This window comes from Gopherus flavomarginatus, chromosome 1, assembly GCF_025201925.1.
Source record: "Gopherus flavomarginatus isolate rGopFla2 chromosome 1, rGopFla2.mat.asm, whole genome shotgun sequence".
NCBI classification, from domain to species: Eukaryota; Metazoa; Chordata; order Testudines; family Testudinidae; genus Gopherus; species Gopherus flavomarginatus.
The window spans coordinates 159,256,272-159,284,232 of record NC_066617.1 but is presented as its reverse complement, the minus strand read 5'-3'; the positions used below and the strand labels follow the sequence as shown (position 1 = coordinate 159,284,232).

Genomic DNA, 27,961 nt, shown 5'->3' with positions numbered 1-27,961 from the left:
TCACCCACCCACTCCTGTATCAACCCCCTAACTTATGTCTGAGCTATTGAAGTCCTCAAATTGTGGTTTAAAGATTTCAAGGTGCAGAGAATCCATCAGCAAGTGACCTGTGCCCCATGCTGCAGAGGAAGGTGAAAAACTCCCAGGGCCTCTGCCAATCTTTTCTGGAGGAAAATTCCTTCCCAACCCCAAATATGGCAACCAGCTAAACTCTGAGCATGTGGGCAAGACTCATCAGCCAGACACCCAGAAAAGAAGTCTCTGTAGTAACTCAGATCCCACCCCATCTAACATCCCATCACAGGCCATTGGGCATATTTACCGCTAATAATCAAAGACCAATTAATTGCCAAAATTAGGCTATCCCATTATACCACCCCCTCCATAAACTTATCAAGCTTAGTCTTGAAGCCAGATATGTCTTTTGCTTCCACTGATCCTCTTGGAAGGCTGTTCCAGAAGTAGGAGGTCCGGATGGGCACAGATATTTATCGGGGGTGGCCTGGAGATAGAGGTGCCCGCCACAGACTCATCAGGGGAGGAGGATGAAGAGGCCAAGGGGGGGGAGAAGGTCATCCTGAACCCCCTGCTCTATAGAAGCCTGATGCCCCACGTTGCTGACTGCAGGTGCAGGCTCAGGAACTGGAGTCAGAGGGGGCCCCAAGGTAGGGACAGGGCCTGACATTTTCTCCACACCTCCAGGAATGGGCTGAATAGCTGAGGCTTCCGGAAATCGCGATTCAGAGGTGGTCAACCAGGAAGCTCTAGACTGTGCACCTTGAGCCTGGTGGTACGCCCACGGGGACCAGAACAGTCACTAGGTGGGCCCCTGTCTATGCGCCTGCCACGATCCTGCCCTCACATCAGGATGGCCATGGTTCAAAATCTGTGATCCTGTCTCCGAACTCGAGGAACGAGAGCCTGAACATGAGGGCCAGGGCTGTGTGGAGCAGAGCTGCACCAGGGAGCAGCATCAAAGAGAAGGAGAGCAGTCCCACAAGGCTGGAGCCGTACCCTGGCCTGGAGCTGCACCAGGACAGTGAACAGTGCCGGGATTGGTGCTGGGTCCAGGATCTGCTCCGTGACATCGACCAATAGGTGGAGCGGCACTGCTATCGGGAACCGGCACCATGAGTACAACTGGCGCCGCGATGGGGAGCGGTGCCGAGACTCCAAGCAGTGTCGAGGCTTGGCCAACAGAGTCTGCAATGTGACAGTCAGATCAACACCAGTTTGCCTCGAGATGGTGCCATCTGCTGAGGCACTGGAGACTTGGCGTGGAGCAGAGGAGACCCAGTGCCATCATGGCAATGAGGTCCCTTACAGCCACAGAGGTTTCCAGGGTGGAAGGCAGCTGGATTTCCACAACACTGTGGGTTGGGGAGTCAAGTGGCACCTGACTCAATGGATCCCCCAGCGGGGCCGAAGTCAACGGTGCTGAGTCCACGACCTTCACCCCTGGAGCCGTACCCTGGTGACTGGTTCCAGGGGGGAGGGTCTCTGTGAAGGGTTGATGTCGCTGGCTTTGATGCCGGGGAGCGGAGGTGCCACGGGTCTCGCCCAGAGTCCATCCGAGGTGCTGCCTCCACCACCGGGGCACTGCGCATCGAAAAGCTTGGTGCCGGGTCCTGCCGCACCGGAGGAGGCTGGGGACTAAGAGCCGCCTCCGTAAGGAGCTGCTTCAGGTGAAAGTCCCACTCCATTTTAGTCCAAGGACGAAATCCTTGCAGATCCTCCACTTCTTGGCTTGGTGAGCCTCCCCCAGACACTTTAGACAAGAGTCATGGCGGTTGACCGTTGGTATGGACATAGAGCAGGATGTGCAGGACTTGAATCCTGGTGACTTGGGCATGAGATCCCCAAAGAAAACAGCCTTTGGGAAGGTAAACCCCCCCAACCCAACTACCACTAACTACTACAACAAAAACAAAGAACTACCAACAAAAGCAAACAACAACTATCTACAACACTAGGGAAACGTGAAGAACTTGCAGAGCAAGACACCACAGTTCCAACGACTGTCACAGGCGGTAAGAAGGAAATGAGGAGGCACCAGGTCGGCTTGGTCATATATTGAGTGCCATGGAGACGCCACTCCAGGAGGCTCCACAGCCGACCCAACGGATGCTGCTAGGGGAAAAACTTTCCAACGGCTGTGCACACAGTGCATGCACACCTAATTGGAATGGATATGAGCAAGCACTAGAAGAACCACCCCTCTTCTAGTATCAGATGGCTTAGGTGCCCTATAGGTGGCAGACAGAGGCGGGCACTGACCCAAAGTCTCCTACGTTCTGGGTGAGTACCCTAAGCACTGGGCTAAAGGTTATCAGGAAGGACACTGCCACTTCCTCCTAACACCCGTTCTGAGTGGAGCTTGACATGCTCAGAGCTAGTGACACCGAAAACTAGAACTTAGCTGGGTAAACACTAGTTACAGGCATCTAAGCCCCTTTGTGTATCTAGCCCAAACCCTCCCTCCCACTCCGCTTCGAAACAGTGATAGTTTCATCCCCTCCCATCCCTTCACAAGGACCCTGTTTCTATCTTTACAACCCTGGGCTTCTCTCTCTGGCTGTTCATTCCATCACTTCTGTGCCTCAATTGTGGCCAGAATTTGACAGCCACACACACCTTTCTCAGTTTGGCTTTCATTAACGCAGTGGAGGATCACTGGCACACCTTCTATCTGCACCAACTTCGTTGCTTCATCTGAAAGGGGAACGACAATGATATAAACTTCAGAAGTATAGAACACTAACAGTTTCAATAGCAACTATGAATTCTACTCCGGTCACCTGCTGGGAACTGGTTACTAGTTGGGATTAGTGAACCCACCAATCTCTCCTACTTTTCAGTTCCCAGCAAATGCCCTTGATCATCTCCGCTGCAGTCGGCCATTTCCTGCAGTTTATATGAAATAATTCGGACAATGGGAGCCGTTACTATTTTATACTTACATTTAAACCTTAGATTTGTCATGCCTGAATGATCCCAAAGCACTTCACAAACTACACATATACTGAAATGTAGCCACCTCTGCGGTGGAGAGTGGCAACTAGCTAGCACACAACATATTGCACAAGTTGTGGAAGCAGGGGAAATTCTGTCCTAGTGTACCTGAGCAAACCCCTGTTCTTACCAGAAGTGCCCAAGGATCTTTTAAAGTGTAGTTCTATTCTACAGAGCAGCTAACAATGGCATTTTGGGTTCCATGTTTTAAAGATTCCTAATCAAACCCTCTCATTTTACATGACAGGGGCACTGGGTGAGATCCTGATACTCGCACCAGCCTCTCTTTAGCAGGGCTAGACCAGTGTAAAGGAGCCCTACACCCCTAGTTCTCACTGGAAGGAGAATTGTCCCGGCCTAGGCACTTCAGATCACCGCCTTTAGGCCCTCCTTCAATAATGTTCTCTCAGGCCCCAGCAAAGGGGCTGAGGTGGTGGGATGGATGCCTTGGGGGAGGGGCGATTTGGAGCAGAACCGTGGCACACAGGGCAGTCCGGGGATGCAGCCATGTTTGACAGGCTCTCTCAGTTATGTCAGTTCCACTATGCCATCTGCCCCAAGACAGGAGACTCCAGGCTTCTAGGGTCCACGGCCCCGGAGTAGTCCCACAACCCCAGAGTTTCCAGCTAAGTTCCCGCTAAGGTGCTTGAGAGGCTGTGCAGAATGCCACCAAGGACCGCGCACTTACCTCCCCCATCCTTGAAGCTGCGGCGTGGGGAGGAAATACGCCTCTCCCCCACAGCCTCAGAGCAGTGACAGGGAGAGACACTTCTCCCTCAGCCCCAGCCACTGAGCTGCTGCAGCAGTTGGAGAAGCCTCTCTCCTGGCCCCAACCCCAGAGCTGCTGTGGGGGGCTGGAGGGGAGAAGACACTCTCCTGCAGCCCCACCCTAGAGTCCTCACCCCAAACCCCTCATCCTTGGCCCAACCCCAGAGCCCAAACCCCTTTAGGCCATCCTTCAATGATGTTCTCTCAGGCCCCAGCATAGGGAACGAAGTGGTGGGATGGATGCTTTAGGGGAGGGGCAATTTTGGGCATGCTGTGGCACATAGAGCAGCCCCAGAACGCAGTCAGAATGGACAGACTGTCTTGGTTATGTCAGTTCCTTTATGGCCGTCTGCCCCAGGACAGGGGACTCCAGGCTTCTGGGGTCCATGGCCCTGGGGTAGCCCCACAACCCCAGAGTTTCCAGCCTCCCTCATATAGAGCCAGAAGCCTGAAAACCCTGGGAGAGTCAACTAACTGGGGCTCGGTTCCTAGCTCTGCAGAAAGGTGCCTGAAAAACCTGTGGGCTCTCAGGGCTTCCAAGCTCCCTGTCATGCAGCAGGGAGCCTGGGGGTCCTCTGACAGCCACCCAGGGGCTGTGGCTCCAGGATACAGACTGCCCAGAGCTTCCAGAATCTTGGGCCAGCTGCTCCAGAGCATCAAACCCTTAGGGTATGTCTACACATGGATAAAACACCCACGACTGGACCAGGTCAGCTGACTAAGGCTTGCAGGGCTCAGGCTTGGGGCTGAAACAGCTGTATAGACGTTCAGGCTCAGGCTGGAGCCTGAGCTATGGCACTCTGTGAGGGGGGAGGGTCTGACAGCTCAGGCTCTAGCCTAAGCCAGAACATCTACACAGCAATTTTTTAGCTCTGCAGCCCAAGTCTGAGTCAGGTGACCTGGGCCAACCGCTGCCCTGCCGCAGGTCTCTTTGTTCTATGTAGATATGCCCCGAGAGCCCTAGGAGCTGCTAATGGAAACTGACATACTTGTCAGTTTCACAACTGCTATGAAGAATGTCAATTTCACTCTGCAGCTGCCATCCCAGGGAGCTACTTTCATTTTGTATCTGAACTGAAATCATACCAAAATTCCTGATTCATGAGAAACTTCAAAATGCTGAGATTTCTCATGAACTGGAAATCCCAACTTTCAGCCAGCTCCAGTGTGGCATTTTGGAACCATGGTGATGGTGAGGCAACTTCACAGCCATCAGAAATCCTCAGATTTCCTCAATCTCTTGGGACTTTGCGCTGGGTCCAGCATAGAGACTCATCTTCTTTGTTTAGGGTTCCCTCCTAGCAATGGACAAAGGTCAGGCATCTACGGTGATTAGTTTAGATCTGTCTGCAGTGACCGTGACAATGCTGAGTATGCAATTTTGTCATGACTGCACGGCCTGGCTGGGATAATCTGTGTGGAAACCGTTTTGAAAGCAGCCCTGTGCATTCTTCTCAGAGTTTACAGAGGGTGTCACTGGAAAATTGTTCATGTGTCAGAGTTTCTCATACAGTGTCTTAATGGTAATACTTTGCTCTTACATGGCTTTGAGATCTAGGGATGCAAAGTGCTCTTTACAAAGAAGGGTAAGTATTGTTATCCTCATCTTAAAGACAGAGAAATTGGGGAACGGAGAAGGGAAGGATTTGCTTAGGGTCACACGGGAGGTCAATGGCAGCGCTGACAATAGAATGCAAGTCTCCTGACTCCCACTCCTAATGGAATTCTTTATACTTTAAGTCTCCAGATGCACAGTCTCACTGCCCTTGTTTTTCACTCCTCTATAGCACAACCTCAGTACCTGATTGATGAACTGCAAGTTCAAAATCACGTGAATTTTCACATTCAGGATCTGCAGGTATGTAACATGGACAAAAAAATAAAAAGATACAATGGTTAGCAAGCTTTATCAGTGTTAAAGATATAGCCAGGTTCTTCAGAGCAAACTCTCTGGTTTGGAACACCAGGGAATGATCTCCACTGGTTTAAAACGCAGGTCTATCAACTTTGGTGAGCCCACCAAAACAACCGAAGGCCTGCCTCTCAAACCCCATGTATGTAGTAACCCTGACCCCGGCACCAGTACCTGCAGTAGCTGTGATGCAGCAGCTCAGAATGCTGCCCTGGAGGGGGAAGAGCCAGTGCCAGAGGGAGGGGGCCTGGAATCTGCCCAAAGAGGGTAGTTGGAAAATGTTGTGAGAGGGGGAGGAGGAAAGGAGAATTCAGGTGCTGAGTTAGGAGGTGAACAGGCGCTGGGGTGAATAATAAATGAAGGACAGGAGAATGTAAGTAGGGAACTGGGAAGTGAGAAGGAGAAAAGAAAGAGCCAGGAAAGGTTTCAGGTCAGGAGAAACTGAGAAAGCATAGATCCGAGAAAGGACTCTCCCTACAGTATTTTCTGTGATGCCTCTCTCTGTGTATGCTAGTCATTCAGTGGAAATTAATCTAGTAAATCTTGTTGAAAGCTACTGGGCCTTGGAATCTCTCATGTGGAGGAGAAAACCCGGTCTCTGGTTTAAACATTAATAGAGTTAATTCTGTCCAATTATAGCATAAGACATTTCAGGAAAGGACAAAGCTCACTGTGGTCCTGTACTTTCGTGTCAAGTCACCCAATTTAGCTGTAGATATTTTTCTTATCTAATACTAATAATTATTAGAATTTTCAAAAGGGAGAGTTTGTATTTCTATGAATATATTTCTATAAATAATGAGACCATCTATAGTTACATTAGGTAAGATAAAAATTAGAAGGGATATAAACCCTTATGCTTCAGGGCATCAGACAACCTCTGATTTATGAGGTCAGGAAGTAACTTCCCCCATGGGCAAGTATTCTGTAATCAATCATCCATTATGGGCTTTCTTCCTGTGAAGCATCTGGACCAGCCACTGCCAGAGACAGCATTCTGAACAAGATCAGCACCAAAACTGGGTCTGATCCAGCCTGGCAATTCCAACATCTAAATATCGATCTGTAGGCTGATTTATAACTCAAAATTCCAGTGAAACAGATTTGTATGAATTTTTTTAAACTGTATTTGCTCCTCAGCTGAGATACTGGGACTGAACCTGCTCACAATGAAGTCAATTGTGACACAAGGCAGATGAGGCCCTTTGTATGTCAGGTTCCAGCCTGGAGCAGTTTTTTACAGATGATGTACAAATCCCTAGACTACAGGGTTTGTACTAAAAATGCTAACAGACGATTAATGATAGCAGTGTGGCCAGTACAAATATATTATATTCCAGCACTCTCACCTTCTTTTTGGCCACTTTCTTCCGGGAATCTGTAATCATCTGTAAGGTGTTGTTCTTCAGGCTTATATACAGCTAAACAAATGAAGTACAAACTTGCATGTGTAAAAAATATCCCAAAGCACATCAGCATAAAAATGTCAAAAACCTCAGATCAATAATTATTTAAATTTTCTATTCACAAAATGAAACCAATTATACGACTCAAGGAGCAAACTCATAATTCAGTAAAATACTACACTAATACAGAAGTAAAGAGAAGATCCAAAAACAAAACAAAACCAAACCACCTCTAACCCACTTTAACTCAACCTCAAGAAGCAGAGTAAAAAAATGGATCTTGCACCAACAAACTTAGGCTCTGTCAGACCAGAGGAAGTGGAGGGCCATTCACTAAGAACAAGCCCCTCCTTCCCCAGATAATTAAACTCTACAGATTTTTAACTCATGTGTGCTAGCTGATCTAAACTGCCATGATGGTTCACAGAAAGAGGCGTGAGCGTCCATTTAGTTATGTACTTTATCACTGTAACAGTTGAGTGCCTCACAAATATGGCTTTATCCTTGCAACACCTCTCTGAGGTAGGACATAACTGTCTCCATTTCCCTGATGTGGAGCTGAGAACATCAGCGACTTTCAGACACACGTTTGCCCCCTCGAAAGCAACCCACCCAGTTTGAATCCAATCAAACTTGACTGTTTAGTAATTAGAAAATTCTTCACAACATTGTAATGCAGGCAACCGAGAACCACCAGGCTTCAACCACCTGGGACAGTTATTCCAGATAAATGCGAAGGTTGAGAAAAAGCTCTGTCTCCATTCCAGCCTCACCATGGCAGCTCAGACATTCTCAGTGATGCAATGGAACAGTGTGCAGTTTCTGTGCCTGATGCCATAACACTTGCTTCATATATTTTTTCTGGTGTAGGTCAAGACGATCTGAGCAGATGATGCAAAGAAAGAGGATGCTTTGGAAACTCAGTACTAATGGGTGAGGACAAAAGTGATCATAATACCCTATGGGCACATTGCTAGAGTGAGCCACTAGATATGGAGCATTCTCCTGTAGAAAAACCTGAAACCTAGCAGGGTCCATCAGCTTCTGATGGATATGAAGGGAACATGGATTGGCCTTGACCTCAAACTGCACATGGTCATGGTCTGATCCTAACAAAGGACTACCTTTCACCCTCGATCTCCAAACAGGATCCAAAGTGCCCAGCCCCACATGCAGAGCCAAAATCTCATGACAGAGGCTTATGATTGACATGCCAAGCATGAGATTCCAGCAAAGCCCACAAAAGTCATCACCAATGTGGACAGCAAAGTCACCTAAGACATATGTCTTGTTAGCAGCTCTCTCAAATCAATGCCAATACCGTGGCTTTCAGTATGGTGGGTACTGCAGCAGCCAACATCACACAAGACACTGCGGTTGTTTGGGAGTACAAGACCCTGGCCACTCCAGAACTGCTGATACACCAAGACCTCAATTCACTGCCACTCTCCTGACTCAACTCCAAGAAGCCCTTCTGGATTGATGCATCAACACTACAAGCCAATGAAAAAAACCACTAGTTCTTGCTGGCTTGAATCACGAGCTGCTTGTGACATCTCAAAAAAGACCTGATTGAAGATCTAATGAACAAAGTCCTGAGGTTCTGCCTTCCCCAGAGGCAGTGGACAGCACTCAACCACATTCAGAAAACACACAGAAGGTGTGGGTATCTCCTCCACAAATGGAAAATCAAAGAATAACCAAATTGTGACTGTGGTGAGGTACAAACCATGCAATACATCAGACAATGGCCCTACTCACGCACAGAGTGGCATAAGGGAGATCCATCTAGCTACCCTAGAAGCATTAGAATGGCTTTCATATTTCAAGATTCAATTATAATCCCAACCCATTGCTTTTCAAATACAAAAGCAGCCTGGGCAATTCCAGGGCCAGAGCAGACAAGAACTCTCTTAGCTCAGGAAAAAGTTCAGAAGTCCAATGAGGCACCCTGTATACCACACCTATTCCCAAATTAACCCCCCTCTCATGTTCTACCCCAAACAATTCTCTCTCTTTCCTTCATGTCAGTTAGGCCCACACTCACCAGTGACCCCCTCCCAACTTGAAACCCGATACAAACAAAAACAGTGACATTCATTCCTACCATTCATTCCCAGCAGGCACATTAATTCCCTGTCTGGCGAGCTGAGCTAGCAAAGAGCCAGATGAATCATCCAGCCAGGGTTTGTGAAGGGCATTTATCAACCACAGACCACACATTAAAAAGCATCAACCAAAGAGTAGAGTTCCTGCCAGCCAATGTCCTGTCCTCCCAAGATGAAACCCCTTGGTGGGCTCAATAGGGAAAATAAAAGTACTCAAACTATAAGTCTATGTCTCAGGAATCTCTCTCCATGCTCTTCATGACAGGAACACAAGAGCCCAAGGGCCTATAAAGAAACCCTCAACAGTACATCAACACATTCTGTTCCCAGCAAGAATATTGTTGTGAACCCTCAATTATGAAGAACTGCACACAGTGTATAACGAGCCCATAAGGTTAGTGTAACGTTTACCTGAGTGCTTTTCTCTCCGACAGGGAATGCTGGAAAGCAAACCTTAAAGGGGAAAAGAAAGAAACAAAGCTGATGTGTCATTTCTTATTATTCTTGACATTATCGTAGTGCCTAGGAGCCCTAGTCCTGGAACAGGACCCCATTGTGCTAGGTGTTATACAGACACAGAACAACAGGGTAGCCTCTGCACCAAGGAGCTCACAATCTAATTTTGGGTGGAGGAGTGTGTGTACAGAGAATAGGCTGTAAATGAGACACACATGTACAGTAGGGTAAATTCTGTCTTAATAAGTGCACACCAGATAAAATATAATTGACTGGAAGCAGCAGAGCAGATGATAACTGCCTTAATTCTGGGTCGAGCTAGTAAACGTAGAGACATCTCCATGGGGCTTCCATTTCTGTTAAGAGAAAGGACCCAAAATGGGCAGTGATCAAGAGAGAGCATACAGTCCATAAATAATAAATATCTACATATTGTATTTGCAGATCCATACCTAGAGCTCCTGCTCCAAACACACACTGATCATTTGATTCCTCCTAGGAGTAAGTTGCATGGAGAGTGCCCCTGTTGAGGCCGTTGTCAGACATAATGAGAACAGTGCTCTGTGCTGCTTTTGCAACCAATGAGCTCAGCTCTGGCGCTCCTCGGCATGCTGAAGTCCCACTGAAGTCAATGAGCGCTCTACACACACAGCCCCTCTAGGATCGGCGCTATGTCTGTGCTTGCTTCTGAGGGGTGGCCGGGGAATGGGTATCTTTTTTCCAAGCCAGTTCAGCCCACAGTATTAATTGAAAAGTAATTAGTAGAAGTGGGGGGAGGGGCGCGGTGACTAATGGCCAAGTCCTGCCCTTCCTGCCACAGACATGTAATATTTAACTGGCAGCAAAACCAGTACAGTCTCTCTGTACAGGACTCAGGGAGCCTCTAACAAAAGGGGGCGTTCAACCCCCCGCACGTCAGGTTCCACACAAAAACACCTGTAGGGACAATGGCGGTCAGAGGCATAACAACTACCTGGATCTTCAGGTTGACTCCCTAGATACGCATGCTGACAGAACAAAGAGCGGCCACAGATTCTGGTAAAGCAGCAGCTCCAGAAGAACTGCACCTACTCACACACACACTGTCAGGATGTGCCTGTTGTGGGATGCGTACAGAGCCCAGGATTTAGCCCTAAGAAAGTTAAAGTGAATTTGTTCTCAAGTCCTCCAGCCCGATACAGATATAATAAGCTGGGCTTATTAATTACATAACTAAAATGCATTTTGATGCACAAAAGCTTATGTTCATCCTACTGAAACTTATAATGCAGCAAAATCATACAGCACATGCAAACAAATAAAGTGTTACATACCTCTTTTCCACAGAAAGAAGAGTGCGCCCATGAACAGAATGAGAGGAAAAATAACAAAAACTGCTATTAAACCATCTCTACCTCTTGAAATACTTTCATCACCTTAAAGAAAATAAAATGAATAATTAGCTAATAAAAAACATTTCAGTGTGCTGTAAACAACCTCATTTGAGTCAAAAGTCTATAGAGAAAGTGTGTTTAAAAGGCACATACAATTGTAAAACTTTTTTAAAAAGGAATAATTTGAAAACAGTATTGGGCCAAATTCAGTCTCTGGTGTGACCCTCACTAGCTCCAGTGGAATTACATCAGGGATGACTTTGGCCCAATGATGGTATGTTACATTATGCTCAAGCTATTTTAAAGGCTTCCTACCTTTAAAAAGTTAACAAAAGTTTCTATTTTTTAATGTAGGAATTGCCATGCCAGATCACAGTACACTGTCCAGCCTGCTGTCTTACCAATGGCTTGTTCCTGATGCTTCACCGGAAGGGGCAAAAATCATCATGCTGGACAGCCATGGAATAACCTGCCCATAAAGGAAGTTTCTTCCGAACTCCTGTCAGTTAGAAATTGGCGTATGCCCCTAAAGCAGGAGTGTTTGTGTTCTATATACATGTTTCATTCTATCCAATATAACTGTAGATATTCTTTTTATTCCTATAAATGTTTAATCCTGGCCTCAGGCCTAGTCAACTCCCGAGAGACGTAGTTAAGTTGACCTTAGCCCTGGTGTAGGCACCACTAGGCCAATCGAAGAATTATCCCATTGACCGAGCAACCACCTCTGGAGGGGATGGGTTTACTACAGCAATGGGACAACCCCTTCCATTGCTGCAGCATGTGTCTGCATTACAACAGCATAGTTGCAGCACCATACCTGTGCCTCTGTAGTGTAGATAAACCCCATGTGACACTCTGTGGCCCTGAGTTTCACAAGTTAATTAAAACACGAATCTGCCAATGCGGCGATGAGAGAAAATATTTCCATCCCCAATTTTCTAAAACAACAGTGCAAATCCAGACCAGGTCAGTAGTGACTGAAATCATTAGCCTCTCATGACTGCTTGGCAGGTTATGTGAAATGATTCGATAGACTCTGTCCAGTTCTTACAGGACAGGTTCCACAACACAAGACCACCATCATAATCGACATTAATAAACCCCCTTATTGGCAGGTTCAGCAGAGAGGCCAAGGTTTACTCTGTCCACAGAGACTGAACTCACGTTTCTCCCTTAGTAGTTCATTCCCAGTAGCAGCTGACAGCTTACACTACTGCTATCCCTGCATTATATGTTCTGTGCAATGGGCTAACTACCAATCTAGCACCTTTCACCAGCTCTAAAGTCACTTTTAACACCATACAGACTGCTATAGTGACTTTTGCATTTTGTTCCCTTTTATACTCTATGCATAATTTCCGAGACATCAAAAGGAACCCTGCAGTCCGAATGAACATCTCATTTCCCAGCTCAGTCCCTGGTCCCCTCTCACTGTTACATACACCTTTTTACCCACATACTTACTCTTTCGGAAGCATGCACTCAGAGAGATTGAGTCGTTGATTTTTGTTTTGGAGACTTCTCTGACGCACAAAACTTCCCCTGAAGGGTCTGCATTTTCTTCAAGTTCGAGAACAGAACTATTACCGTCAATTTTTCTGTCATTCCGATACCAACTGTAGCGCACATCCTTTGAGAACTGTATTGCACATGATATTCTAATCTGACCATCAGTAACGCTGCAATTTAATACTGATGGTGGAGGAGGAGCTGGGTGAAAAAAAAAATCTACATTAGTTTGACTTCACATTGTTTTGCATTTCAAGAGCACTTTTTCTAGCTGTTTGTGGGTGTAAAGTTTAAAACATAGTCCAGTTGCAGAGGGGATATTTGGTTCAATCGCCAAGCAGCAGTAACAATACTTACAGTTCGGAAACACACACAATAAACTTAAGTGTTTAGACTATATCGGGGGCCTAGCTCTTTTAACAGGACATCAGCTTTCAAGGTAGCAGATTCAAGTGCAGATGTCGCTATTTTTTACTTTACAATAGGACCAATCCTACAAGTGTTTCCAACCTGTGGAATGTGCAATCTCCTGTACTGTGCAGCATTCCCAATGATTTCCATAGGAATTCTTTTGTAGGGAGGCCTCGATGGATCAACCCTCCACTCTTTAAAGGACTAAGGTGAGACTCTGCTTCTCTGCCCTGCTTCCCTAATGAAAAAGTACGACAACATTCTATAGTAATGGTATATAGCATAGGTCCAAGACATCTTACATTAGAAATTACTATTATTATAAATTATTACCTCTACTGGCCTCAATTCTGTAAGTTGATCCTTGGAGGAGAACCCCTGCATCTGCATAGCAGACACTAAAGTCAATGAGCTTTGCAAAGCTATAGAGAACCACCTGCACAGAACTTGCAGGATATGGGCCTCCAGGCCCAAAGTGTGCAAAGTATTTTACTAACCAATAAGGAGAAAACACCTCTGCAGTTCTCGGATGCTAATGATCGAATACTATTTTTATAAACTTTTTTTTTTTTAAATGCTGGAATAGCACCATCAGAACAAAACACAAAATGTGGCACCCACCATTTTAAGCATGCAGCTGAGAACGGCAGGTACAAAAGTGTGAGAGTGCTGCTGCTGCTGCTGCCCTCTGGTGCCTGGGTCCACAAAAAGGATAGGGGATCGACTGCTACGAGCATCTAGATAAACTTTCTTTAGTTCAAATGGACTTGATGAACCAAGGTCTTCAGGTGCATGTGTGTATGATTTATTTATTAAATCCAGCCAATTTCTGTCTCAGTCACATCACTGTAATTCAGAGCAATTCCAGTAACTTCTGCTTAGTTGCTACAGATTTTCCCCTGTGTATCTGAGATCACAAACTGGCTCAGTTTGTTTCTTGTCCACAGGGTAAGGATTCACTACAACAGCAAAGGTGTGATCACCACCGACCTAAGTCACAATAGTGGGACTGAAAAAATCAGGTTGCGTATGTGAGTACAAATACTCATCAGTAGATGCATCAAGGAAGTGATCTTGAATACAGTCAGAGCTAAAATCACTCAGGACTTTAAATTAAAAAAAAACAAACCCCACGGGCAGTTCAATCACTTTCTAGACAGCTACCATAAAAAAAGCAGGGTGGGAGCACTTTATGACCAGCAGTGCTCAAAACGCTGGCAGTCACTGTTGTGAGGATGTCCTAGCAGCAGACTGCACAAATGGAGCAAGTGAGAAATCAGCAATCACAGAAACAGATTTCTTGGCAAGTTAATCACAAGAGGAATTGCTTTCACTTTTGGTCACACCTCTCTCCAGCGCCAGTGACAGGGTGTCTCAGTCAAGACTGCCTGATTATGAAACTCAACCCACTCGATACAAAGGTAATAAGTAACTTTTCTGGGCCCAGCAGCCAGCAATTTGAAACAGATTATTTTTTGCAACAAAAATTATGACAGAGCTATAGATAACAGACAGATGGGAAAACAAGAAATGAAAAGCTTATGGGTCAAATTCAGAGATACTGTAGAAAGTGGTACAAGTTACACACCAGGAAATGGGTGTAAGGAGGCTACAAGGGTGTAGGTAATTTACACACTTGCGGGAGGAGCGGACATGACACAAGTTGAAGTGTGTGGTGGGGGAGAGGGGTTACATTTACATACACCTTCTGACACCCTCCTGTTAGTTGTTTTTCCTGCAATACTTCTATCTTCCAGCCCCTGCGTCTGCAAGGTTTACTACTTTACACTCCCCCAGGCTCAGTTACACTCCCCTCTTACTGGCCTATATCTTAACAACACATAGCCTCTGAATTTGTCCCACTGAATCTGCTCTTGGGCGGAAAGCATCTTCTTATGCCATAGCCTCCGTTAACATAGGTGTACCCCTCCTCTAAACCAGAAGCAACGGCCATGGCTGCACAGGCCAGCAGGGTTCATGAGGACTGCTTTTCAGTTGGTCCTTAGTCTTACTTAACTGTAACACAAATACCAGTGAAATATTAGTTTTTGTTCAGAAAATGCCGTGCCCTGTATATGGCCCATGCTTAGCCTAGTTAGCTGAACTAACAGCCTTGCAACTAAATAACGAACATAAGGTGAGGAGCTTGTTTTCTTCAAAGTGAATTTTGTTCCGTAGACCCATTGCTGTACCTCATTACAACATAAAGACATGAATCTGCTGGAGATAATAGACTGACACTTTCACCTTTTCCATGGGTTTGGATTATTACAGTGTTTTTGCTACTGATAAGTTTTCTTGATTTTTAATTTTTTTTTTTCATTTTTAAGATTTTCAGACTTTCTGTTATATATCATTTCACAATGGGTGACTTATTTAGGAACAAATTATGAAGGGGAGTGGTGGATCATGTGTCGTTTGATCTCTTCAGATCAAGACTGGACGCATTTCAGGGAGTTATGCTTTAGACAAACACAAGTTATTGGGTTCAATACAGGGGTAACTGGCTGAAATTCTCTGGCCTGTGACATACAGGAGGTCAGATTAGATGATCTAATGGTCCCTGTTGGTCTTAAACCTCCTTACGCTATGAATAATAATACTTTGTGTGGATCCTTCATCTTTATGGAGATTTACAAACGATTAATTCTCAAACCCACTCTCTGAGGTCGGTGTTAAACTCCTTTTTACACAGGGGAAAACTGAAGAACAAAGAGATTAAAGGTTAAATTTCCAAAAGAGGCCTTGAATTTGTTTGCCTCCATTTTCCAGTGTTCATTTCTAGACTACTTGGGCCTGATTTTCAGCAGTGCTGAGCACTTACAGCTCCTGATGAAGTCAATGGGAGCTGTGGTTCCTCAGGACCTCTAGAAGTCAGACCCAAGTAGTCTAGAAATAGGAATCCAAAAATTAAGGCACATAAAATAAGAGGCTGTTTTTGGAAATTTGGGCCTCAGTGACTTGTCGCGATGGCACAGTGTGTCAATGGCAAAGCTGGAAATTGAATCTCTTGAGTTCTGTCTCTCAGTCTGCTACTTCAATTAGCACACCCTCCCTTCTTCAGATATTTGAGCAATTCTCTTTCTCTTGACAAACCAATAAATATTGTTGCCCCTCTACTTCTCAGAGAATCAAAGAAATATAGGGCTGGAAGGGACTTCAAGAAATCACCAAGTCTAGTTTCCAGCTCTGAGGTAGGACCAAGTACACCTAGACTATTGCTGACAAGTGTTGGCCCAACCCGTTCTGTAAAACCTCCAGCAATGGAGATTCTACAACCTCCCTTGGAAACCTATTCCAGAACTTATCCACCTTTATAATTATAATTTTTTTCTAATATCTAACCTAAATCTCCCTTGCTGCAGATTAAGCCCATTACTTCTTGTCCCACCTTAAGCGGACATGGAAAACAATTGAACACCATCCTCTTTATAACAGCCCTTAACATATTTGATGACTTATCAGGGCTCCCCTCAGTCTTTTCTCAAAACTAAGCATGATTTTAACCTTTCTTCATAGGTCAGGTTTTCTAAACCTTTGATATTTTTTATTGCTATCTTGTAGACTCCCTCCAATTTGTGCTCGTCTTTCCAGAAGTATGGACCTTCATGAGAGAGCCTTCCCTCTTATTCTATGACAGCGTAGTTTGCTTAAAAGCCTCTGATGAGGGACCTTCTCAAAGGCTTTCTGAAAGTCCAGGTACACTATACTGATTGGATCACTCTTGTCCATCTGCTTGTTGACCCCCTCAGAGAATTCTAATAGATTGGTGAGGCATGATTTCCCTTAACAAAAGCCGTGTTGCCGCTTCCCCAAAATATCATGTTCATTTGTGTGTCTGAAAATTTTGTTCTTACTGGCCTGTAATTGTCAGGATTACCTCTGGAGCCTTTTTTAAAAATAGGCATTACATTAGCTTCCCTCTAGTCATCTGGTACACAGGATAATTTAAGCAATAGGCTACATACTACTGTTAGTAGTTCTGCAATTTCATATTTGAATTCCTTCAGAACTCTTGGGTGATGTGATGGGCATCCGCCCTACACTTGGCAGGAAGGGATTAATACGGATGTAGAGAGGCTGCCTGAAAAGCAGCTAATAGGAGAGGGGCTGTGAGGAGCAGCCAGTCAGGGCCCAGCAGCCCCATATAAGAAGAGCCTCAGGCAGAGCAGAGTCAGTAGCTGCCTGGAACAGGCTGCAACCCTGTAGCACCTTGGATCAGAGTAATGCAGGCAGGAACCTGGGGAGAAGAGAAGGAGCTCCAGACCGGGTACTGCAACTGAGGAGGGTGCTGTGGCCGCAGGGAAGCAGCTCAGGGAAATGCACCGATAGAGTCAAAAGGGTGTAGCAGGAGGCTGCAATCCACATGGTCACTGGACTGGCATCCAGAGTAATGGTCAGGTCTGGGTGCCCCCCACTTGCCACTGGGGAAGTGGCAGGATAAGTGACCACAGTTGCCACTGGAGAAGTGGCTGGACTACTGAGGAGCTAAACCTGCTCCAGAAGGGGGGAAACACAGACAGTGGTTCCTGATGCTGCAAGGGGGCTGCAGGAGGACTGCAGAGAAGGAATGAGGGGGTGCAGGACAACTGACAGGGGCATCGACCTCAAGCTAATCTCCAGAGAAACCTGGAAGAGGTGACAGTCCGGTGGTAGGTGATTCTATGACAGGTGAGCACCATCTGGTCCTGGTAACTTACTAGGTTTAATTTATTAGTTTGTTCCAAAACCACCTCTATTGACACCTCAATCTGGAACAGTTCCTCAGATTTGTCACCTTAAAAGAATGGCTTGTGTGGGAATCTCCCTCTCCCCCTCCGCAGTGAATACTGAGGCAAAGAATTCATTTAGCTTCTCTGCAGTGGACTTATCTTCCTCAAATGCTCCTTTAGCACCTTGATTGTTCAGTGGCCCCACTGACTGTTTGGCAGGTTTCCTGCTTCTGAGGTACTTAAATTTTTTGCTCTTAGTTTGTGTCTTTAGCTAGTTGCTCTAAATTCTTTCTACACCTGCCTTATTACACTTTTACATCTGACCTGCCAGAGTTTATTAATTCTTTCTATTTTCCTCCCTAGGATTTGACTTCCAATTCTTAAAGAATACGTTTTTGCCTCTAACTGCTCTTTTACTCTGTTAAACCTTAGTGGCATTTTTTGGTCCTCTCACAATTTTTTTTTATTTGGGGTATACATTTAGTTTGAACCTCTCTTATGGTGTTTTTAAATAGTATCCGTGCAGTTTGCAGGCATTTCACACCTTGTGACTTTTCTTTTTAATTTCCTTTTAACTAGCTTCCTCATTTTGTATAGTACTCCTTTTTTAATGCCATTCTGGTTGGTTTCTTTGGTATTTCCCCCCCCCTACACACACACACAAGGATGTTAGATTTAAGTACATTATGCTTATGTTACTGAGCACGTCAGCTATGTTCACCTCTTGGATCAAAGCCTGTGTTCCAGTTAGGATTAAATCAAGAATTGCCTCTTCCTTTGTAGGTTCCAGAACAAGCTGCTCCAAGAAACAGTCATTTTGTGTGGTTGATAGCATATTCCTACTGCTATACACTTATTATTCAAGAACGGAACTTCAATCTATAGAGATACTATAGTACAGTTTCAGTTACTGATTGTTTCATAATTTGTTCTAGTATATCTTTCCATGTATCAAAGTTAGGACGACTGGTCTATCATTCCCCAGGTCCTCATTATTCCTTTTTTTAAAGATAGGCACTAAGTTTACACTTCTTCACTCCTCCACAACTTAACTCATCTTCTAAGAGTTCTCAAAGATTATTGCTAACGTTTCCAAGATTTCTTCAGCTAGTTCCTTCAAGTACCCTACGATGAATTTTGTCAGGCCCTGTCTTGAATGCATATAACTTGTTTAAATATTCTTTAATCTGTTCTTTCCTTATTTTGGCTTGCATTCCTTTTCCCTTGCTGTTAATATTAATTGTGTTGAGTAGCTGGTCACCAACCTTTTTAGTGAAGACTGAAGCAAAATAGGCATTAAACACCTTGGCCTTTTTGATGTCATTAATTATTAGCTCTCCTTTCATGCTAAATAGATGACTACTCCTGGGGGAATTCTGTGTCACTATACATGTGCAGAATTCATCCCACGCGCAGAAGCTTTTTTTCCTCTGCAGAAAACACATTCTGTCGGAGAGGTGCTGCAGTTATGCCTTTCGCCCATCAGGGGTTGGTGGGGTGCTAGAGCAGAGAGCAACCGCTCCCAAGCAGGATAGGGAAGAGAAGAGGCTGCATTCCTCACAGCGCCCTGCCCATGGGGCCAGGTCAGGAGGCATGGGATGGGAGAGAGGACAGACAGTGTGAGGCATATGGGATTACTGAAGGGTCACAGACTGGGGTTCAGAAGGGCAAGTGGGGGCAACAAGGCCACATGGGGAGGAGGGCGGCTGAGTGCAGGTGCAGGGAAACATGGGAACAGGAAGGTGCAAGGACACATGGGGATGGGGGCAGTTATGTCTGACTGAATGAGAGTGGTTAGGGGTCAGCCAGACTCTGTATGGGAGAGGCTCCCTAACAATTTACACACACACACACACACACACACACACACACACACACACACACACACACACACACACACACACACACACACACACACACACACAGAGAAAAAAGAACCATGTTCCATACTTCTCACACCCAATGACCCTCCAAGGTCATACCCAGACTCCTTCCCAGCAATTACTTCCCTCCCCCTCAACTCCTCTGTCACACCTGACTCCGAGCCTTGCACTGCTTCTAAGGGGTGAGGGAAATAAGTTTCTGTATTGTAGTTTAAATGTATTATTACTCAAAGATCTGTATTAATATGCCTAGGAAGGAATCTGTTTGTTAAAAAACATCTGAATCTTTTTTGTCATCTATATTGTTACAAACATACTTGCAGACAGGTATCTTGAAATAAAATTACCAAAATAATTGAAACTGGCGTGATTTTGTTATCAGGACAACTAAAATAGGAAGAATTTACTTTTTTGTTGCAGAATTCCCCCAAGAATAAGAGGACCTACATTAGGAGCAAGAGAAACACTTTTGTTTGTCTATTTCAAGAACCTCTTATTGCCTTTTATGTCCCTTGCTAGGTATAATTCATTCTGTGTCTTAGCCTTTCTAATTTTGTCCCTACATGCTTATGCTATTCTTTAGTACTCCTCCTTAGCAGTTTGTCAAAGTTACCTCTTCTTGTAGGATTCTTTTTTTGATTTTTCAGGTAATTAAAGAGCTCCTGCTGGAGCCACATTGGCCTCCTACTATTCTTCTTATCTTTCCTTCGCATTATGATAGTTTGCAGTTGTCTCCTTAAAGTGAAAAGTTAACAGTTGCAAATTTGTTTTTGCTGCTTACCCACTACTTACCCAATACTTCAAGTACAAATTTTGTATATTGGAGCTGGTCATCAAGAATAGGCAGAACTTGTGCCTCATACTCTACAGCATCATCAGTGTTTAACTTTTTGATGGTAAAATTGCCAGAAGACGTCTCAAGCTCTCCTCTCTCTCTTAAACTAAAATATATAGGTAACTCATCACGCTCCCATTCAGCCACTTTATTTTTTCTTTTCATCCAGGTAATTTCTCTTATAGTTCCATTAACTTTTGGTGAAAAAGTAAAATCTTCTCCCACAATGGCAAACACAGACTCTTGCTCTTGAGACTGGGTGCATACTATGTCAAAAAAGAAAATACATTTAATCAGTCACAGTTATCTAAACTATTGTTCGAGTCATTCTGTATCCATTATATATAATATTACAAACACAAATGATGGTAAAAGAACATTAAGACTGCAAAGTCAGGCACACAAAAGTTAGGAAGTCCTCAAATTAAGGTTGCCCAGGCCATCTTAATTCAGCCTCCTTGTGAAGATGCATTACGAGACGGTCTCCATTTTCCTCCCCAACTCCCAGTCTCCTCTGCAGCCAGCCTTCAGTCCCCTCAGCTTCTTGTACCAATCTACTCTTCTAAAGACAGACAGACAGTTCAGCTCTTCACCCTTCTACACTCAAATCCAGCATCTTACTCCTCCATGCTTCCTGGGTGCCAACAAGGGGGCACTGAGAGCACAGAAGAGACCCCTGCTCTCAGTTCCAGTACCTAGATCTGGCCTTCTCTGGCCCAAGTACACAGCAGCAATTGCAGGGAAAGTCCTGCTCAGCACCTGGCTGAAGCATGCTCAGCAATAGCTACATGTTTATCTCTTCCTCTTCCCCCACCTGTGACAGTAGCACTGACTACTAGGGTCACAGGAGTACCGCAATAGCATATGTCTATATAAATGTTGATACTACATTCAAGTCCTATGTGCATCAAGGACTTGATCCTGCTCCACTGTAGTCAACAGGAGTTTTGTCGTTGACTTCAAGATCTAAATGAGGCTCTATTGTAACCAAGTAACATTTATTTAAGACTCCCAGTGCACAATGGGGAAGTTTCCCCTTTAACTGCGATTATGGTTAGAACAAGTGACTCCGAATCTTAGAATTCTGCGGAGGACAACATCTTTAAGCGTAGCATACCCCCAGCTCTCCCCACCCCTTCTGCCCATAGCATTACTGCCAAAACTCCATAAGCCCTTTCCATGCCATGTCCCATGGGCTGGCTACTGTGAAAGGCAAGGAATGGGAGACAGCCTGGAGAGGACCCTCTCAATGCTCAGTTCTGGCAGACAATCATGGTTCTGGTAGTTGGTTTGCCTGTGCATTTCTGTTTCCCTTCTCTATGCCTCATATTTCCGCTATGCAGGGTGGATAAAAATCAATGATTTTTTTTAAATCAATTTTTTTTATTTAAATCAGATTTTTTTGATAAAAATGCTTTTAAAAGAAAAAAACTGTCTAAAGACAGTTGTAATTAAGATACATTATAGCTCAGATACCTCATCATGGAACAAGGATTATAAATTCTAAATCTGTAGTATGAGACAATACATTCATGTAATGTTTAAGAAAAGTTTGGTAAATGAGTTCCAATAGTTCATGGATTAGGGACACAATCTTATGGCATTCTGGGGGCTTCTGTACAGATTGTTTAGGTTAATCTTTCTATCTACCCAATGGAACTCAGTCCTCAGACTAGAAGATACCATCAGAGATGCTTTGTTTTGCAGTTCTCAAACTGTGGATTTGTGTCTCCAGAGATAATATGCTTGTTAACAGCAAAAAAAAAAAAAAAAAAAAAATTTGATACATAAATAAATATACAGAGGTGAGAAATAACAGACCTCAACCCTATTGTTCCTCTGCAAATTTGTGTAGACAGTCAATCCCTCTAAAAGTGCAAAGTTTCAAAAAGTTCAGTGAACAGAAGATTGTTGGGGGCAGAATAGATCTGGACAAGGAGAAGTCTGGAGATAAATATGAGAAGGAAGGGAGTAGAAACAAAAGTCAAATTGTTTGAGCAGCATATTCCAGAAGTACTGAGGTCTTTCTGAGCATAGCCATCATTGATTGTAGGTCTACCATGGCATTCTCTCACTAGAAGGGAAAACCTATAATGGCAGCAAGCCGTAAAAGAGACCCAGTTTGGGAATATTTTAATGAAGTTCCTCTACTCATAGGTAAGACAGGCATGCATGCAAAATGCAAACAGTGCAACAAAGGATTGCAAGCCCTAGCTGCTTAAAAGAAACATCATCATAAGAAGTGTTCCTTCTCAGGAGGAAGCTGCGTTGAAGATGATGAAAGGAACAGGTCTGAACATGCAGGATCTTCGGGTTGGTAAACTTTTTTTATTTCATACTTCTTTCTTAAAGACTGCCTGTCTTCTTTCTGGACTATTCTTGAATTCTCATGTCTGAGCAAAAAATATAGTTGTTACTCTATGGTCCTATCATTTTAGATGCAGTTGTGATAAAAAATAGCTGAAATACGTAAATCTTTCTTTTACAATTTCATCTTTAAAGTAGTACTGAGTGCAATGAATGCAATGAGTAATACTAAATGAACGCTATGGTAATAATAACTAAATAGCTGCAATGATTTATTTTGTTTAGAGGGATCCATCCTCAACATACAGCATTCTGAAGACTATCCACCTTCAAGATCACCATAATTTTCTATAGTTTCAGAGTTATCTGCCAATGATAGTGTTTCAGTTACATCATGTATGTCACACAGCCACAGTATATATCACCTGTAGCAAAAAGAAAAAAAAGTCCATCATCCAGAAACAACCATAGATAAGTTTGTGATAAGAACCAGGAGATTACAAAGAGATAATTGATGAAAAAATTGCCCAGTTTGTTTATGCAACAAACTTTCCTTTCCGTATGATTGAGAACTCACACTTCATTAACACGGTTCAGTCATTAAGACCAAGATACAGTCCACCCAACAGAGCAGATGTCACAGGCAAATTGCTGGATAAAGTGTATGAAAGCGAAATTGAGCAGTGTGCAAAAGGTCTAGAGGGTAAAATTGTTAACCTGAGCCTTGATGGGTGAAGCAATGTCCACAATGATCCTGTTGTACGTGCTTGTGGTGACAACAGAAGAAGGGAATGTCTTCCTTACAGAAACAATTGATAGATCAGGAAATGCACACACAGCAGAATACTTACAAGAAGTAGCAGTAAAAGCTATAACAAACTGTGAAAAAAACTTCAAAATGTCTAGTATGCAGCTTGGTCACAGACAATGCTGCAAATGTATCCAAGATGAGAAGAAATTATTTAGGAGCGTGTGAAGAGAGTCCCAAGCTAACAACATACAGTTGGCAGTGCTCATTTGATGCACCTCCAAACCAAAGACTTCAGTGTTCCAGAAATAAAGGCTAATGTTGTTGAAATTGCAAAATTCTTCCGTAACAACCACTTTGCAGCAGTTGCCCTGAAAAAAGTGGGCGACGCCAAGCTAACTCTCCCACAAGACGTGTGATGGAACTCAGTAGTGGACTGTTTTGAGCACTATATCAAGAACTGGCCTAATCTGATGAGTTTGTGAACAAAATAGTGAAAAAATTGATGGCACTGTCACAGACAAAGTTCTCAACATTGGGCATAAGAGAAATGTTAAACACATGCTGAGTACCCTGAAGCCTATTTCTGTAGACTTGAACAAAATGCAGGAAAATAGCTTTTTTATTGCCGACACTGTTGAAATTTGGAAGGAACTGAGTGAGACCTTAAAAAGAGAAATATGCAATGACAGAGTTAAATTACAAGCATTAAAAAACCGAATAAGACAAGCACTATCTCCAGCTCATTTTCTTGCAAATATTCTCAATACTCAGTACCGGGGTCAAACCTTAACTGCTGAAGAAGAGGAGTTGACTGTGATATGGACATCCAGCAATGATCCCTCCATACTAATAATCTTCAGAGCTAATGGTGAACCATTCAAGAAATATATGTTTGCTGATGACGTTTTAAAGAAAGTTACACCAGTAAACTGGTGGATGTCACTTAAGCACTTGGATTCAGAGACTGTTGAAGTGATAATCTCACTTTTAACAGCAGTAGCTTCTTCAGACGGTTTAGAAAGAATATTTTCTTCCTTTGGACTAATTCATTCCAAATGGAGAAATCGGTTGGGACCTGAAAAAGCAGGAAAGCCTGTTTTTCTTTTCCAGATTATGAACAAACAGGAAAATGAAGGTGAAGACAACTAAGTTAGCTGCAGAAGCCAATATTTTAAGTTTCTCATGTTGACCTAGCTGACATAAGAGATTTAATACTTTTTTTAATTTCATTTAACTATTTTAAATTAACAAAAACAAACCTGATTTTAAAAAACTTGAATGTTTAACTACATTCAAAAATTCATATGCTTGTTTTGTTACATTATTATATGTCTGCTTTTGAAGAAAAAAAATCCAGAATTTATAAGGTGGTTGTTTTTAGTTAAATAAAACAATTTACATGTCTGTCTGGTGATGTTCTCCTCCTAATACAGCATGGCAAGAAAATCTTCCAAATATTAATGATTAATCTGTTGAATTGGAGATAGTTCACCTCCCAATGAGTTCATAAATATCTGCTTCAATTACCTTTGGTAAATGAAATAATCAAACAATCATTCATTTTCTTATATAGCTGTAAAACTAATCTGAAAAGTTTTCAAAATAAATCACTTTAAAAATGTATAGTGTGTACCTTCTAAAAATGAAACCTACATCTATCTTGGAGTTGTGAAGAATATGTATTACGGTTATAACATTTTTACGAATGCACTTTTATGTATAAATCCATGACTAAATTGAGTCTTCCTGATTCAGTCAAATCCACCCTGCCCCTATGGCCTTTTTAAGACGAGGTGACTAACTCGGAACACAGGTAGAGTATATGCCATTGATTAATCTCATGCCATTATAACATTTCCCATATTTTTCTCCATCCCCTTCATATGGTTTTCACATCCTATTTGTTTTCAAGGACCAATGCTGACCACTGAGTCAAAATGTTCATTCAACCAAGTCATCTTACATCAACCTAATTATGGCAGTGAACACACTACAGCCTTGCTCCTGCCCATGTAAGTGCTCTACTACACCGACATAACTCCACCTCCACAAGAGGTGTAGTGCTTATGTAGGTGTAGTCAGGGAGTCAGGGCAACACAGAGTCCATGTAGACACCACATTACTTGCATCCACTGTTGGCTGTCATTCTTGTCAATTTCATAGCTCCCCTCTTCAGCAGGGGGCTCACAGCTGCAGCTGTGATATTGACAAGAAAGGCTGGTAAATGCTGTGCTGTGAACTCTGTGCCAGGCTCACAGTTCGAGCTGTCACCCAGGGTGGATGGAGGTTCCAGTTGTGAGCCCGGCTACTGCCCAGGCTCTCAGCTTGCCATGGAGCTAACCACCTGGAGTCTGGCTGCTGGGGAGCTGAGAGCGCAAGCTCTCAGCCACCCACACAGACCCTCAAGTCAGTGAAAGTGCTCCTGATGAGGACACAGACCACCGACGAAGGGGGATAGATTGGACATGAAAAACTACAGTCATTTATTACTGTGGTGGCTGTATGTCGACCTAAGTTTGTGATGTAGACATGCCCACAGCATAGTAGACGCTTACGGCCCTGAAGAGTTATAATTTAAGCAGACAATACAGACAAAGGGTAGGGAAAAGCTCAGTAAATTGTATTTGCCAGCTCTCCTTTTGTCCTGAGTCCATCCCCGCCATGCAACTTCCTTCTCCACCTTGAGACCTATTAAAGTAAAGGGAGAGAATGGGGGTGGGGTGGGGAGAGAGAGACTAAAAGCAGAGGGACAGTTTCTCTCCATGGCCCTTCCTTGGCCTTCAGGAGCTCAGCTCTCCTCACAGCTCCTTCTTCTCCTTGGCTGGTGAAAGAAAGACTCACCAGGCAGGGGAATCTGAATGGGGAGGGACAGAGGGAGTGTCTGGGGCTTCCAACTTTTCCTGCCAGTGGCTGAATTAGCAACAGGACCAAGCTGGGGAAGATGGCATCCTACCAGTGCTTCTATATCGTGATGCCAACGTTTCTCAACCTAGCACTAAAAATTTCCCAAATCTGGCAAAAAATTCCCAGATAAAGTTTTTTACAGTGCTTCTATATCCTGGGAAATTTCCCCAAACCTGGGAATTTTTGAGTAAAATGTTTTGAATGAAAATTCCCAGATTTTGGGAAATTTCCCAGGATATAGAAGCACTGATACTAGCTGGGAAATCTCTATTCACCCTCAGAGATCTCCCACTTCTGCCCTCCACCTCCCACTGCCTCTTTCATCCTTAAAGGGAGAGGGGATAAGACCGGCCACTCACTCCTGCCAGCCCCTTTCCAAAGACAAACAACATATAATACAGAGATGTTGCATAAAATCCCTTTAGAAATGACTGATCTACTAACATCCAGTACGTTACATCAAGCATTTCAAAATTTTCCACAGAAGAACCACTGCCCATTTCTATTTGTTTATACATCAGTAGAAATTTTCCATCTTGGTCAACTTCTCTATTACAGATGAAATGAAGCCACTAACTCTTTTTCTAGACCTTCTAACACAGAGATTTTCAAACAGTGGGATGCACCCCCTAACAGGACACAGAAGAACATTCAGGGTGGGAGGAGGGGAGTGGTGACACCAGGCAGCTCAGACCAACCCCACATGGCACAGCTCAGGGAGGGAGCACCACCTCCACCACTGACTCACCTCAGCAGGCCACCTAGCCTGTGGGTCAGTCTCAACCTCCACTGAGGCCACCATTTTTGTCTGGTTGGGGGGGGTGGGGCACAACCAAAATTGTAACTCAAAGAGAGGGGCTCAGCTCAAAAAGTTTGAAAACCGCTATTCTAATGTGTGTGGTAGTGTGCTATTTTTTTCTCTTCACACACACACACACACACACACACACACACACACACACACACACACACACACACACACACACACACACACACACACACACACACACACACACACACACACAGAAGTGTAGATGGATTTTTTTTCTGATGTGTAATTTTGGGGGGAATGTTATCTAGATACCATTGAAACACACTTTTGGCTTTAACTTAAAAAAAAATAAAACAAGGTGGGTGAGGTACTTTTATTGGACCAACTTCTGTTGGTGAGAGAAACACGCTTTCGGGCTTACTCAGAGCTCTTCTTCAGGTCTTCAAAAAAAACCAGCAATTTTATTGTGAATTTCTCTGTTTATTTTAATGAGTACCAAAAGTTTAAATTGGATTGGTGTATAAAGGCAATCAGATGAGGATTCCTGCTCTGCAAACCTTATGAGATGCAAAAACTGGGCTTTTATGCTTAGCAAGCCCACAGGAGGTGGTTGGGTGGTGGGGAGGTATGCCTTGGTGATAAGGGGCTCTCTGCACCCCCAGAGATCTACCTGCCAAAATTTGTCAGGTCAGGGTCTCAATGCCCAAAGTGTGCTAAATGCCTTACTAACAAATAAGGAGAAAAAGTTCCTGCTGACACTGCAGTTTTAGGACAATTTCTGTAGAATACTATTTTTATCAGCATTTATTTAATGCCATAAATGTCAGCAGAGCATTGTC

General features: G+C 43.9%; 1 protein-coding gene and 1 long non-coding RNA gene across 32 annotated transcripts in view; one reads left to right on the top strand and one right to left on the bottom strand.

Annotated features, from left to right (window-relative positions):
• LOC127055663 (uncharacterized) overlaps nucleotides 1-24,840 on the top strand; it is a 28,848-nt gene extending 4,008 nt beyond the window's left edge. Inside the window, exons 2-7 of one of the 3 annotated variants that reach the window (XR_007775521.1) lie at nucleotides 5,568-5,638; nucleotides 7,969-8,031; nucleotides 9,472-9,600; nucleotides 13,906-13,989; nucleotides 22,546-22,701; nucleotides 22,981-24,840. This is a non-coding gene — a long non-coding RNA (uncharacterized LOC127055663). Of the gene's footprint in view, nucleotides 1-5,567; nucleotides 5,639-7,968; nucleotides 8,032-9,471; nucleotides 9,601-13,905; nucleotides 13,990-14,314; nucleotides 14,380-22,545; nucleotides 22,702-22,980 lie in introns of all 3 variants that reach the window. The other 2 variants (XR_007775522.1, XR_007775520.1) reach the window with 2 other exon arrangements.
• The window catches only part of CD58 (CD58 molecule), a 69,094-nt gene that overhangs the window by 29,799 nt on the left and 11,334 nt on the right, over nucleotides 1-27,961 (bottom strand). For 27 of the 29 annotated variants that reach the window (XR_007775157.1, XR_007775153.1, XR_007775149.1 and 24 more), the window contains exons 2-8: nucleotides 20,346-20,654; nucleotides 12,503-12,748; nucleotides 10,976-11,077; nucleotides 9,618-9,659; nucleotides 7,042-7,113; nucleotides 5,582-5,632; nucleotides 2,635-2,712 (exon numbers count right to left, since the gene is read on the bottom strand). Coding sequence is in view for 26 of the 29 variants with exons in the window: in XM_050959518.1 (XP_050815475.1) it covers nucleotides 2,635-2,712; nucleotides 5,582-5,632; nucleotides 7,042-7,113; nucleotides 9,618-9,659; nucleotides 10,976-11,077; nucleotides 12,503-12,748; nucleotides 20,346-20,654 (900 nt within the window). In the remaining 3 variants the exon portion in view is untranslated. The remainder of the gene's footprint in view (nucleotides 1-2,634; nucleotides 2,713-5,581; nucleotides 5,633-7,041; nucleotides 7,114-9,617; nucleotides 9,660-10,975; nucleotides 11,078-12,502; nucleotides 12,749-20,345; nucleotides 20,655-27,961) is intronic. The other 2 variants (XM_050959500.1, XM_050959698.1) reach the window with 2 other exon arrangements.